This window comes from Coregonus lavaretus (genome assembly GCF_964263955.1).
Source record: "Coregonus lavaretus genome assembly, chromosome: 11".
In the NCBI taxonomy this organism is placed as follows: Eukaryota; Metazoa; Chordata; class Actinopteri; order Salmoniformes; family Salmonidae; genus Coregonus; species Coregonus lavaretus.
The window spans coordinates 13,193,578-13,208,917 of NC_139998.1; the positions used below are offsets into that span (position 1 = coordinate 13,193,578).

Sequence of the window (15,340 nt, forward strand, 5' to 3'; positions counted from 1 at the left end):
CAGACCCATGTCGCAAAGATCTGTACACAATTCCTGGAAGCTGAAAATGTCCCAGTTATTCCATGGCCTGCATACTCACCAGACATGTCACCCATTGAGCACGTTTGGGATGCTCTGGATCGACGTGTACGACAGTGTTTCAGTTCCCGCCAATATCCAGCAACTTCGCACAGCCATTGAAGAGGAGTGGGACAACCTTCCACAGTCAGCCTGATCAACTCTATGCGAAGGAGATGTGTCACACTGCATGAGGCAAATGGTGGTCACACCAAATACTGAGTGGTTTTCTGATCCACGCCACTACTGTTGCATATCTGTATTCCCAGTTATGTGCAATCCATAGATTAGGGCCTAATTTATTTATTTAAATTGACTGATTACCTTATATGAACTGTAACTCAGTAAAATCGGTGAAATTGTGGCATGCTGCGTTTATATTTTTTTCACTGTACATTACGTGTTAGGCTGACACAGTGCCTTGAGAAAGTACTCACACCCCTTTTCTTTTTACACATTTTGTTGTGTTACAGCCTGAATTCAAAATTCAAAAGGCAATCGCACATCTGAGCTATCTTTATTGCTGGTGCATGGTAACAATTGAATAAGTAATAATGAATAATAAAAATAGAAAAAATACATAATATAATATAATAAATATAATATACGTAAAGCTTAATATAGAGCAGTGTGCAGGTTTCTTCTTTTTACAGCCTGCATTTAAAATGGATTAAATGGGAGATTTTGTGTCACTGGCCTACACACACAATACCCCATATTGTCAAAGTGGAATTATGTTTTTTGAAATGTTTACAAATTAATTTAAAATGAAAAGCTGAAATGTCTTCAGTCAATAAATATTCAACCCCTTTGTCATGGCAAGCCTAAATAAGTTCAGGAGTAAAACGTTGCTTAACAAGTCACATAAATTGCATGGACTGTGTGCAATAATAGTGTTTAACATGATTTTTGAATGACTACCTCGTCTCTGTACCCCACACATACAATTATCTGTAAGGTCCCTCAGTCGAGCAGTGAATTTTAAACACACTCAGGGCTGTAATCGCTGCCAAAGGTGCTTCAACAAAGTATTGCGTAAAAGGGTCTGTATACTTATGTAAATGTGATATTTCCATACAGAAAATAAATATATATATTAGGGCTGTCAAAAATAGCGCGTTAACGACGTTAATTAGTTGTTTGCTGTTAATTACGTCAATTTTTTTAACGCATTTCACGCATGCGCAGTGTGACAAATTATTCAGGTCAGGAAAGTGGTTGGGAGCTAGAGGCGAGATGGAGCAAGGTGAGCAAAGTGGGCCTATTGACGGATTCAAATATAAAAAGAATGATGATGGTACAGTTAACAAGTACAAGGTTATTTGCAAGATTTGTAAGAAGGAGTTTCAATTTCACCGGAGCTGTTCAAGCTTGAAGTACCATGTCAACGCCAAACATGCGTTTGCTGGGCCGTCAGATTCAGCAAGTGGTTTGCGCCAGACCACGCTGAATGTTTGCAGGCAATTAACAAAATCAACCTCAGATAATTTGACCAACACAATAGCAAAATGGATTGCAAAGGATTGTAGACCCATTAGCATTGTAGAAGACTCAGGTTTCCTTGATGTTTTGCAAGTGGCGTCTCAAGACTCATTCTATAAGCCACCGTCAAGAGCCACAGCCAAAGACAAATATTATGGTGTGTAGTATGTTTCAGCTTGATTTAAAACACCATTATTTGGCTGTGTTAATAAACAGACATAATATGAAAATTATGTATCTGTGTCCTGTTATTTATCTTTTGGTATGCATTTCAGAAAAAAAATGGTTAGGATTCAGGTGTAATTGCAAATAGTGATTAATCATGATTAATCCACTGAAAATTCTGATTAATTTGATTAAAAATTTTAATCATTTGACAGCCCTAATATATATATATATATATATATATATATATACACATACATACAGTGGGGAAAAAAAGTATTTAGTCAGCCACCAATTGTGCAAGTTCTGCCACTTAAAAATATGAGAGAGGCCTGTCATTTTCATCATAGGTACACGTCAACTATGACAGACAAATTGAGAATTTTTTTTCCAGAAAATCACATTGTAGGATTTTTTATGAATTTATTTGCAAATTATGGTGGAAAATAAGTATTTGGTCACCTACAAACAAGCAAGATTTCTGGCTCTCACAGACCTGTAACTTCTTCTTTAAGAGGCTCCTCTGTCCTCCACTCGTTACCTGTATTAATGGCACCTGTTTGAACTTGTTATCAGTATAAAAGACACCTGTCCACATCCTCAAACAGTCACACTCCAAACTCCACTATGGTCAAGACCAAATAGCTGTCAAAGGACACCAGAAACAAAATTGTAGACCTGCACCAGGCTGGGAAGACTGAATCTGCAATAGGTAAGCAGCTTGGTTTGAAGAAATCAACAGTGGGAGCAATTATTAGGAAATGGAAGACATACAAGACCACTGATAATCTCCCTCGATCTGGGGCTCCACGCAAAATCTCACCCCGTGGGGTCAAAATGATCACAAGAACGGTGAGCAAAAATCCCAGAACCACACGGGGGGACCTAGTGAATGACCTGCAGAGAGCTGGGACCAAAGTAACAAAGCCTACCATCAGTAACACACTACTCCGCCAGGGACTCAAATCCTGCATTGCCAGACGTGTCCCCCTGCTTAAGCCAGTACATGTCCAGGCCCGTCTGAAGTTTGCTAGAGTGCATTTGGATGATCCAGAAGAGGATTGGGAGAATGTCATATGGTCAGATGAAACCAAAATAGAACTTTTTGGTAAAAACTCAACTCAACGTGTTTGGAGGACAAAGAATGCTGAGTTGCATCCAAAGAACACCATACCTACTGTGAAGCATGGGGGTGGAAACTTCATGCTTTGGGGCTGTTTTTCTGCAAAGGGACCAGGACGACTGATCCGTGTAAAGGAAAGAATGAATGGGGCCATGTATCGTGAGATTTTGAGTGAAAACCTCCTTCCATCAGCAAGGGCATTGAAGATGAAACGTGGCTGGGTCTTTCAGCATGACAATGATCCCAAACACACCGCCCGGGCAACGAAGGAGTGGCTTCGTAAGAAGCATTTCAAGGTCCTGGAGTGGCCTAGCCAGTCTCCAGATCTCAACCCCATAGAAAATCTTTGGAGGGAGTTGAAAGTCCGTGTTAACCAGCGACAGCCCCAAAACATCACTGCTCTAGAGGATATCTGCATGGAGGAATGGGCCAAAATACCAGCAACAGTGTGTGAAAACCTTGTGAAGACTTACAGAAAACGTTTGACCTGTGTCATTGCCAACAAGGGGTATATAACAAAGTATTGAGAAACTTTTGTTATTGACCAAATACTTATTTTCCACCATAATTTGAAAATAAATTAATAAAAAATCCTACAATGTGATTTTCTGGAAAAAATTTTCTCATTTTGTCTGTCATAGTTGACATGTACCTATGATGAAAATTACAGGCCTCTCTTCTTTTTAAGTGGGAGAACTTGCACAATTGGTGGCTGACTAAATACTTTTTTTCCCCACTGTATATATACACACACACACACACACACACATACACAGTGGGGGAAAAAAGTATTTAGTCAGCCACCAATTGTGCAAGTTCTCCCACTTAAAAAGAAGAGAGGCCTGTAATTTTCATCATAGGTACACGTCAACTATGACAGACAAAATGAGGGGAAAAAAATCCAGAAAATCACATTGTAGGATTTTTAATGAATTTATTTGCAAATTATGGTGGAAAATAAGTATTTGGTCAATAACAAAAGTTTCTCAATACTTTGTTATATACCCTTTGTTGGCAATGACACAGGTCAAACGTTTTCTGTAAGTCTTCACAAGGTTTTCACACACTGTTGCTGGTATTTTGGCTCATTCCTCTATGCAGATCTCCTCTAGAGCAGTGATGTTTTGGGGCTGTCGCTGGGCAACACGGACTTTCAACTCCCTCCAAAGATTTTCTATGGGGTTGAGATCTGGAGACTGGCTAGGCCACTCCAGGACCTTGAAATGCTTCTTACGAAGCCACTCCTTCGTTGCCCGGGCGGTGTGTTTGGGATCATTGTCATGCTGAAAGACCCAGCCACGTTTCATCTTCAATGCCCTTGCTGATGGGAGGTTTTCACTCAAAATCTCACGATGCATGGCCCCATTCATTCTTTCCTTTACACGGATCAGTCGTCCTGGTCCCTTTGCAGAATAACAGCCCCAAAGCATGATGTTTCCACCCCCATGCTTCACAGTAGGTATGGTGTTCTTTGGATGCAACTCAGCATTCTTTGTCCTCCAAACACGACGAGTTGAGTTTTTACCAAAAAGTTCTATTTTGGTATCATCTGACCATATGACATTCTCCCAATCCTCTTCTGGATCATCCAAATGCACTCTAGCAAACTTCAGACGGGCCTGGACATGTACTGGCTTAAGCAGGGGGACACGTCTTGCACTGCAGGATTTGAGTCCCTGGCGGGGTAGTGTGTTACTGATGGTAGGCTTTGTTACTTTGGTCCCAGCTCTCTGCAGGTCATTCACTAGGTCCCCCCGTGTGGTTCTGGGATTTTGCTCACCGTTCTTGTGATCATTTTGACCCCACGGGGTGAGATCTTGCATGGAGCCCCAGATCGAGGGAGATTATCAGTGGTCATTTCCTAATAATTGCTCCCACAGTTGATTTCTTCAAACCAAGCTGCTTACCTATTGCAGATTCAGTCTTCCCAGCCTGGTGCAGGTCTACAATTTTGTTTCTGGTGTCCTTTGACAGCTCTTTGGGCTTGGCCATAGTGGAGTTTGGAGTGTGACTGTTTGAGGTTGTGGACAGGTGTCTTTTATACTGATAACAAGTTCAAACAGGTGCCATTAATACAGGTAACGAGTGGAGGACAGAGGATCCTCTTAAAGAAGTTGTTACAGGTCTGTGAGAGACATAAATTTTGCTTGTTTGTAGGTGACCAAATACTTATTTTCCACCATAATTTGCAAATAAATTCATAAAAAATCCTACAATGTGATTTTCTGGAAAAAAAATTCTCAATTTGTCTGTCATAGTTGACGTGTACCTATGATGAAAATTACAGGCCTCTCTCATCTTTTTAAGTGGGAGAACTTGCACAATTGGTGGCTGACTAAATACTTTTCCCCCCACTGTGTGTGTGTATATATATATATATATATATATACATATACATACACACACATTTGCAAAAATTTCTAAAAACCTGTTTTTGCTTTGTCATTATGGGGTATTGTGTGTAGATTGATGAGGGAAAAAACTATTTAATCCATTTTAGAATAAGGCTGTAATGTAACAAAATGTGGAAAAAGTCAAGGGGTCTGAATACTTTCCGAATGCACTGTATATACTGTATTCTATTATACTGTATTATAGTCAATGCCACTCAGACATTGCTCGTCCTAATATTTATATATATTTCTTAATTCCATTCTTTACTTTTAGATTTGTGTGTATTGTTGTGAATTGTTAGATACTACTGCACTCTTGGAGCTAGGAACACAAGCATTTTGCTACACTCGCAATAACATCTGCTAAATATGTGTATGTGACCAATAACATTTGATTTGTGATGCAGCGAGTCCAGGGACTATGTCAACAGCCAGAGTAACAACTCTCAACATCACACAGATCTGCAAGTCGTGAAATCATGTGAGGGAATGGTCCAGCCAGCCTATGATCGGGAGAGTGCCAGCAGGCAATCTGCTCCTTTCTCCTGCCAATTTGGTGTCAGGTTGCATGCCGACCAAAGACCAGTACTCGACATGATGGGAGTGGCCACCATTCACCGCAGCACATTCTTCTGTCACCAGCAAAACCACCTTGAGTCAGCAGTCCTCAAGACATGGGATGTCGAGCAGTGGCACCATCGAAACTCTTAAGGAAATGGGTGGAGATATGGTCTTGGCAGCAGATGGAAGGAGTGAGTCCCGGCCCCTCCTCTCTCTGAACACAGTGAGTAGTCTTGTGATAAGTGATACTACTTTTGTCTGAATAAGCCTACGTGTCACATTTCTTTTGGCTATGTTGTCCGTGTGTCTATTTTGCGTTCATACAGCCAAATACCCTCCTGCTAGCTGAAAGATACTAGTATTTTTTCAACGGACCATGTATCTATTAAACTGACTTGGGTGTTCTGTCTGTCTGAACTGACTGGAATGCGTCTCCACCATCAACAGACAGGATTGTTTTATCATATTGGTAATATGCTATATCATGATATGATTCAAAGCCTAAATGGTTTTCAATACGTGAGTACTTGAATAACATATTTTATATTTCTGTCTTTCTCCCTCCCTCGCTCTTCCTCTAGGAAGTTGAATACCACCTCAGTCCAACATCAGCCTTCTTATGTCACACTGTCATCAACACACCTGCATCCAGCCCTAAGCAGATTCCTGTCTGCTAGGGTAGTAAGCAGATTCCTGTCTGCTAGGGTAGAACTGTAATTTGTCATTAGGGTTTTGTTACACAGAGTTGTTCCTTAGTACCCGCTGCCCTTGTTACCTTCCTATCACTGAGCTGAGATCATTTTATAGGTGTAAGCAGCACTTTGAGCCTGTAACAAGCCTAACTCCACACCCGCGGTCTATGTTCATTGGACATCGGGCTCCTTTGACACTCCTCACACCAAGTGCTGCACATCTCTGCTGCTGCTGCCAAGATTTCGGAGTGGAACTCAATCATCTATAAAGAAATTTATAAAAATATATACAATGATATATTGTATTTCTAAATTGTTTTATTGTTATTGTATATTAACTATCATTATTATGGAGACAGTGACCACAAAGTGGAACGTGACAGATTTTATTTTTTTAAGACCCATTGACATATATTTTTTATAACTGTTAATATAAAGGTAAAAACGTGTTTGAATTGTTTTTATGGTAACGTGAAGCCTGTGTAGGGCATGTTCTCCTCATTTGGGAACCTATTTCTTATCCCATTGACTGCAAACGCTGGAATTGGCACATTGTTGTACCGCCCCAGATAGCCCCAATTCCAGCTGATGACCTGCCTGTAGTAAACGTGTCTGAACTTTCTAAAAAGAAAGGGAAAAAGTGTATTTCTTTTGATAAAAGTAGTGGTGTAACATTATTGGATTTCATTATTGCATTCGATTAGTGAGGATTCTATTTATAGATGAACTAACTCGTGTTGAGTATGGACTCTGTAAGCATCCTGGTCGTAGTCCTGCCAGTAGGTATTGTAGGCCGTGCGCAGCACATTGACATCCAGGCAGACTGTGGGGAAGCCAGAATGTGGAATTATACAACCCACTCCTTCCTCTGTCATCGTGGACATTGTCTGCCGGTATTCCTGACAGCACACAGACTCCATGGGAATAAACCTGCTGCACGAGCACCTACAAGTTATTTGTACGTGGTTCAGCCGTAGTTACGAAGGAAGTGACATTATAGGGTGTATTCTCAGTAGCAAACTAGCTAGCCATATTACCAATCAACCTTCCCCACACGTGGAGCCGCATCCTGCACTACAAGTTCAAAAGAAGGACGCTCTCTGTGCCTTGCTTCGTGCTCAAATCAAAACGGGAAAGTGATCCCTGCCTCAGTTGCCTGCTCTGCCACCACCTCGTCTTCAGATTCCCCAAGAAGTTCAGGCCCAGGGGAAACAGAGTTCCTTCTATGCTCGGAGTCTCTGCTTTTGTCTGACATTTTGACATTTCATATCTGGCGGAAGTTTCCTCTGCAGTGATACGCTAGCTGGCAAGGCTAGTTAGCTGGCTAAAATAGCTAGGCTTCTCACATCGGAAGTGCCCCTCTCCCTGGCTCTCATTTTGTTTGGTAGCTAACTCAGCCTACAGTCCTTACAATGACGGGCCCCAGCTGTCAATATGTAAGTCTCCGCTCTCTCTTTGCTTTTGCTGGAGGGTTTTGTTTTAGTTGTGTTACTGCCTGTGCTTGCTGTTCTTCACTGTTGTAGCGTTAGCTGGCTAGGCTATCTAGCTGGCTAAAATAGCTAACGTTAACTGGCTGGCTAGTTTGCTGGCTAAGATAATGTTAACTGCATATAACATTCTTTGATAACTGGTTCAATTGTGGTTGTGTTTTTCAAAAACATTGGTTTACTTTAATGTTGCTGTAAGCTAGGTGTTGATAGCAACTGGCTGACTCATGAAGCAGGCTGGTAGGGCTAACATTAACAGGCTAGTAGGGCTAACGTTAGCAGGCTAGTAGGGCTAACGTTAACAGGCTAGTTGGGCTAACGTTAGCAGGCTAGTTGGGCTAACGTTAGCAGGCTAGTTGGGCTAACGTTAGCAGGCTAGTTGGGCTAACGTTAGCAGGCTAGTTGGGCTAACGTTAGCAGGCTAGTTGGCTAACAACCTTGAAGGCTGATTTGTAACAATACATTCATTAAGTATTTGCTTGTAAGTTGGCTGAACATTCTATTGAAACCAGTAGTCATGAGTGCAAACTATTTGGTTTAATTTGAAGTTCTACATTTGAAGTTATTTAGGTCAGAGTTTACATTATAGGGTATAGGCTGGCTTGCCAGGTCCTCTATATTACATCACATCCCGGAAAAACATTTTCCGACATGACTCATAGCTTGGGCTGTGGCGGTCACAACATTTTGTCAGCCGGTTATTGTCATGCAAAAGAATGCCGGTCTCACGGTAATGGACCGTTAATGAACATAAACACGTTTAGCATCTCCAGGCCTCCACACATACAAGCCACTGATCTGCGTTTTTTGAACATCTACATAAAAAAAAGTGCTTGATTGGAGCCAATTTCCTCCTACAGCAGGACAATGACCCAAAGCACAGCTCCAAACTATGCAATAACTTTTTAGGGAAGAAGTAGTCAGCTGGTATTCTGTCTATAATGGAGTGGCCAGCACAGTCACCGGATCTCAACCCTATTGAGCTGTTGTGGGAGCAGCTTGACCGTATCGTACGTAAGAAGTGCCCATCAAGCCAATCCAACTTGTGGGAGGTGCTTCAGGAAGCATGGGGTGAAATCTCTTCAGATTACCTCAACAAATTGACAACTAGAATGCCAAAGGTCTGCAAGGCTGTAATTGCTGCAAATGGAGGATTATTTGACTAAAGCAAAGTTTGAAGGACACAATGACTACAACACAAATACATTTCATGTATGTTTTCATGGAAAACAAGGCCATTTCTAAGTGACCCCAAACCTTTGAACGGTAGTGTATGTGTTATGGCTTTACACCCCCTGCAATATTGTGGATAAAGAGTTAATTGTCTAACAGAATGCAGAGGGTGTTCTTTAATGGAAGCCTCTCCAACACAATCCAGGTAGAATCTGGAATTCCCCAGGGCAGCTGTTTAGGCCCCTTACCCTTTTCAATCTTTACTAATGACATGCCACTGGCTTTGAGTAAAGCCAGAGTGTCTATGTATGCGGATGACTCAACACTATACACGTCAGCTACTACAGCAACTGAAATGACTGCAACACTTAACAAAGAGCTTTAGTTCGTTTCTGAATGGGTGGCAAGGAACAAGTTAGTCCTAAATATTTTCAAAACTAAAAGCATTGTATTTGGGACAAATCATTCACAAAACCATAAACCTCAACTAAATCTCGTAATGAATCATGTAGAAATTGAGCAAGTTGAGGTGACTAAACTGGAGAATCCTGTTACGCAGAAAGAAAGAGACTAGCCGACATTGTTATAAACTGCTCTGCTTTATTATCTACAACAACTCTCCTCAAGTTTGTGAGCTAGCTATCATTACAAATGTTTAGCCCAGGCAGGTACGGTGGCTCCCGTAGGACATCTAAGGTGAGTCAAATGGAACACACAACAATAATTCCCAGGCGCTACATAGCGAATATAAACAAATACAACTGTTTATTATGGATTTTCATGACAATTAAGTTGGCATATGCTACATAGTGTGTGAATTGACACTCACTACTCTTGCACGCAAATTTCACACCGTTGACGGATGTCTCTCCGTGTGATTTCGGCTTTTAGCTTCTCACTGTCCTGTTCTAAAATACTCCATCCAATTTAATTACTATAGCAGCGGCAGATAGCTTCAATAAACAATCCAACTGATCCAACAAAGTCCACCTTGCTGTTCTACTGAGACATCTGTCCAGGGTCTAAGACAAACAGACAGAGAGCGCAGTTGTGATTTAATGGCAACTATATAAAAAAAAAGTTATTTGTGGACTAAGTGAAAAACACTGGAAGTCCAGACTTGCACACCTTTGTTTTCTGTCTGCTGGTAAAGGGTTTTGTGTGGGTGTCACTTGTCAGTCAGGGAGTCCCAGTGAGACAGCCAGAAGCACATGCCTCCCCCTCTGACCACCCCAGGCCAACCCACCTCATCCATAGCAACACTCATTACATCCTAATGATTAGAAGTCAATAGGCAAGTTACTTACAATTGAACTGTGACCCAGAGGTCAAAGGAGCATTGTTAAATAGCTTATAAACCCACCTCACCTCTGACCTCCGTTAAGTTGATAACATGAAAGGTGGCCTCCGCCTCACACACTGTAGATGATTTGGCAGGTCAGGGAGGATAACTCACAAACCAATAAAATAAAATCACACTCCATCTATTCTTCTGTATGAATCACAAGCTAATATGTGGTGAGAATAGAGAATACAGAAGGCACCACCAGCTGGGGGTTGGTGGTGGAGGTAGTGAGGGCAGATGTCCATATATTCACTCTTTTGTTTGAACCCAACAATCAATCAATCAATCAATCCTATGTGCACTGTAAAGGCCCTTCAGATGAAAGGGAGATAGATAAAGTGCAGTCTGTGGATAGATAGATACTCACATGTGGACATGGGGTGGTTGGAAGCGGCTCTCGTTGATGTTGTAGTGGGTGAAGGCCTGTGTGGGGTTGGAGCTGTACTCGTCCACAGTGATGGTCACCTTGCCCTGAGAGGGGGGGTTTCTGTGAGCCATGGCTCCACTGCTAGGGACATGGGCAGTTAGTTTACCAGGATCCAGGACCATTCTAGGAAGCAGGCATCATTCAGAACGGCCCCGCTCAGCTCACCAACTCAGACCCACTGGACCTCTGGACAAATGGCCAAAATCTGTACTACTGCAAACAGAGAGGAGTGCATCTCAATATACAATAATTGTGCCGCAGACATCATTTAAATAATATGCTGCTATAAATGACAGCATTAACTGAGCCTTAATCAAATAAATTAAAATGACAGCATTAACTGATTATTGTACAAAAACACAGCAAGAAAACATTCAGAATACATCCAGAGTTACAATAATTATTCAACCACTAATATCAGAAGAGGCCATACACATCTTGCTAATTTCTGCTGATAGATTTGACCTACAGCAACCTAACAATGCTGAAGTAGAAAACTCAGTAAATTGATACAATGTAACCAAGTGGCCTATTGGCCAGATGACATAAGTGAACTTTGACCAAACCACTTAAAAAGGTCAAGACATTAAAAGAAAAACATCAAACTACCCAGACGAATTTAACATGACCAAGCTAACAGAGATGCCGACAGACTACATTTTCCACCATTCAACTGTAACAAGCTGATCATCTTACAAACTAAATTGTAAGAGGATCTTTTAGTCTACGTAAAATCTGTTCCCTCTTTTGTTTCACACTGCAACATTAAGAAGAGGGAATTTTAAAACCTATGCACCATTTCTACCAATCAGCCTAAAAAGAGACATATGGAGAAGTGACCAAATTGGACCTCTGACACCCGAGATTACAAGATTGTGTTGTTCCTAATTGATTGTATCCTGCATTACAGATAATAAAATACAAGTTATTGCATCTAAAATGGTACGAATAGCAACATTTATAGCCTCTGCAGAAACCTCTGTATCCGTACGCCTCGTAAATGACAAGCCACCTCTAACCCACCGCTTTGTGCCTGCCTCGTTATTTTTTCCCAACGATTTTCCTGCCAAACGGGAGGCGAGTTCCTTCCTTCCGCCGATAACTGCTCCGGGTTAACCCTCTATGTTTTCAAAAACACGGTCCCATAGATAACGCAGACAATTTCGCGGTCTTGAGAGGTGGAGGTCGTGGCTAGCAGGGCAGAACCTTCGACCCTGGGAGACCCTCGGCTGGCTCTTGAGGAAATGCGACAGACAGGCAACGAGCGAGATAGGAGCCTCGATGTGAAAAGTGAAGGGGTGGGGGGGAGGGAGCCCGAGAGAGCAGTGCAGTGCGAGAGGACTGCCACCGGGGTCAGAGAGCACAGTACAGAAGCGCAGGGAGGGGACTGCACTGGGACTACTGTTTGTAGAATTTTAAATGCGATTTAAAGCAAGCTTCTTCTTTTTTTTTTTTTTTTACTATTTATATTTTTGGACAGCCAACAACTGTTTTATAAATAGTCTGTTTTGATGCACAACGCTTTAATTGATAAAAAGTATTATACATAACACGTAAAGAAAGACAAATGCACCGAATAAAATACACATTTGTACTGTTAAATGTAAGGTCCTATCAGTGTAAATTAAAACAATGATGTACTACCCGGACTATTTGCATTGACCCCCCGTTTTTCTATGCTGCTGCTACTCACTGTTTATTATCTATGCATAGTAACTTTACCCCTACCTACAGTGCATTTGGAAAGTATTCAGACCCGTTCACTTTTTCCACATTTTGTTACATTACAGCCTTATTCTAAAATTGATTAAATTACTAATTTTTCTCATCAATCTATACACAATTCCTCAAAAATGTCTGCTGCATTGAAGGTCCCTAAGAACACAGTGGCCTCCATCATTCTTAAATGGAAGAAGTTTGGAACCACCAAGACTCTTCCTAGAGCTGGCCGCCCAGCCAAACTGAGCAATCGGGGGAGAAGGGCCTTGGTCAGGGAGGTGACCAAGAACCCGATGGTCACTCTGACAGAGTTCCTCTGTGGAGATGGGAGAACCTTCCAGAAGGACAACCATCTCTGCAGCACTCCACCAATCAGGCCTTTATGGTAGAGTGGCCAGACAAAAGCCACTCTTCAGTAAAAGGCACATGACAGCCCGCTTGCAGTTTGCCAAAAGGCACCTAAAGGACTCTCAGATCATGAGAAACAAGATTCTCTGGTCTGATGACTTTAAGATTGAACTCTTTGGCCTGAATGCTAAGCGTCAGGTCTGGAGGAAACCTGGCACCATCCCTACGGTGAAGCATGGTGGTGGCAATATCATGCTGTGGGGATGTTTTTCAGCGGCTGGGACTGGAAGACTAGTCAAGATTGAGGGAAAGATGAACGGAGCAAAGTACAGAGAGATCCTTGATGAAAACCTGCTCCAGAACGCTCAGGACCTCAGACTGGGACGAAGGTTCACCTTCCAACAGGACAACGACCCTAAGCACACAGCCAAGACAACGCAGGAGTGGCTTCGGGACAAGTCTCTGAATGTCCTTGAGTGGCCCAGCCAGAGCCCGGACTTGAACCCCATCGAACATCTCTGGAGAGACCTGAAAATAGCTGTGCAGCGACGCTCCCCATCCAACCTGACAGAGCTTGAGAGGATCTGCAGAGAAGAATGGGAGGAACTCCCCAAATACAGGTGTGCCAAGCTGGTAGCGTCATACCCAAGAAGACTTGAGGCTGTAATCGCTGCCAAAGGTGCTTCAACAAAGTACTGAGTAGAGGGTCTGAATACTTATTCTAAAATGGATTAAATCGTATATTTTCGTCATCAATCTACACACAATACCCCATAATGACAAAGCTACATTTATTAAAAATAAAAAAACGTAAATATCACATTTACATAAGGCTTTATTGTAACAAAATGTGGAAAAATTGAAGGGGTCTGAATACTTTCCGAATGCACTGTACATGTACGTATTACCTCAATTACCTTGACTAACCTGAACCCCCACACATTGACTGGGTACCGTTACCCCCTGTATATAGCCTCGTTATTGTTATTTTATTGTGTTACTTTTTATTTATTACATTTTTAAACTTTAGTTTATTTAGTAAATCTTTTCTTAACTCTTATTTTTCTTAAAACTACATTGTTGTTTAAGGGCTTGTAAGTAAGCATTTCACGGTAAGGTCTACACCTGTTGTATTCGGCGCATGTGACAAAAAAAAAAGTGATGTATACAAAAAAGTGATCTGATTTGTACACTTGGAAATTATTAGAGAAATAGGCTATACATTTGTGAATATAGGCATACTGTTATGTCCCGTTACTGCATTTTGCTTTCCTAATGCATGCAATCAATACCAGCAAAGTGAAGAAAAAGAAAAACTACACTTCCTGTATTCTATAATATTATGTATACATGAACAATGGCACATGTGCTGTATGCAGAGTCTTGAGCTCCTATGTAGTAACAGTTGAGGTGGTCAGATCTGTCAGAGGAAGTGATTAGGTCTAAGTGCCGTTACCTCACCCTGTCCTTTACTATAATGCCCCTTCAGCAAAGAAATTATTCTGCTTTTCTACTAATGGGTTGGTGACCTGACCCCATGCAATTACCTCATGGTTATCCTACTCTCATTTAGTTGTAACTTATTGTAGTGAAAAAAGTTACCTTCCCTTGTTCTTACAAGTTTTTACACTTATTACACTTCTTCCGTAGTGTTAATTTACACCTCACCACATCATTATTAACAATATCTGGTCCTTTTCGATGTAGGGGTGTGTGTGTGTGTGTATGCGTATTTCTGTGTGACTGTGTGTGTTTGTGTGAATCATGCAGTGTGCATAAGGATGGATATTTCTCTCAGCCCTCATATCCATGCCTCTCCTCGTTTGCTCCCTCTTTAACTGTTATCTTAGAGTGTGATGACAGGCTGAAGGGCTTCAGTGCCATGGCAACCAGACTGGTGAGTATTTAATGCCGTCTGTCATGTCAAATGATGGTATGCCACCATCTATGCAGGGTTGCATGGTTCAGTTGATGGCAGAAATTGTAAGTTATCTAGAAAATAATAAACTGTCAGAGTGTTGAGTGTGGATGTAGTGCAGGAATCAAGCGCAGGGACAAGGAGGTTCTTCAACGGACTTTAGTATATATATATATCCCAACACGGGAAAATGAGTCGCCAACCCAACCGGGCGGCACGAACAATTACGCACAACACACAGTGCGGAAAAACAAGAAAAGGCGCACGCAGTGCGAACTCTCGAAATTACTAAATAAACGAGAGAGAGAACTACTCGGAGGCAAACTGACAATAACAATCACGCATAACACCTGCCCCAAACAAACCAACTAAATAAGGAGAATAATCAAGACACAAATAAGGGACAGGTGTTATGCACAGACAAAACCAAAAGAACAAAAAACATCGAAC

At 41.6% G+C, this 15,340-nt stretch overlaps 1 protein-coding gene across 2 annotated transcripts in view; it reads right to left on the minus strand.

Annotated features, from left to right (window-relative positions):
- The window catches only part of LOC311137696 (metallophosphoesterase MPPED2), a 36,843-nt gene extending 24,646 nt beyond the window's left edge, over positions 1-12,197 (minus strand). The window contains exons 1-2 of one of the 2 annotated variants that reach the window (XM_084172241.1): positions 11,929-12,197; positions 10,846-11,118 (exon numbers count right to left, since the gene is read on the minus strand). In XM_084172241.1, the coding sequence (XP_084028367.1) occupies positions 10,846-11,027 (182 nt within the window). In that variant the 5' untranslated portion in view covers positions 11,028-11,118; positions 11,929-12,197. Of the gene's footprint in view, positions 1-10,845; positions 11,119-11,882 lie in introns of both variants that reach the window. The other variant, XM_084172242.1, reaches the window with a different exon arrangement.
- Between the last annotated feature and the right edge of the window lie 3,143 nt (positions 12,198-15,340).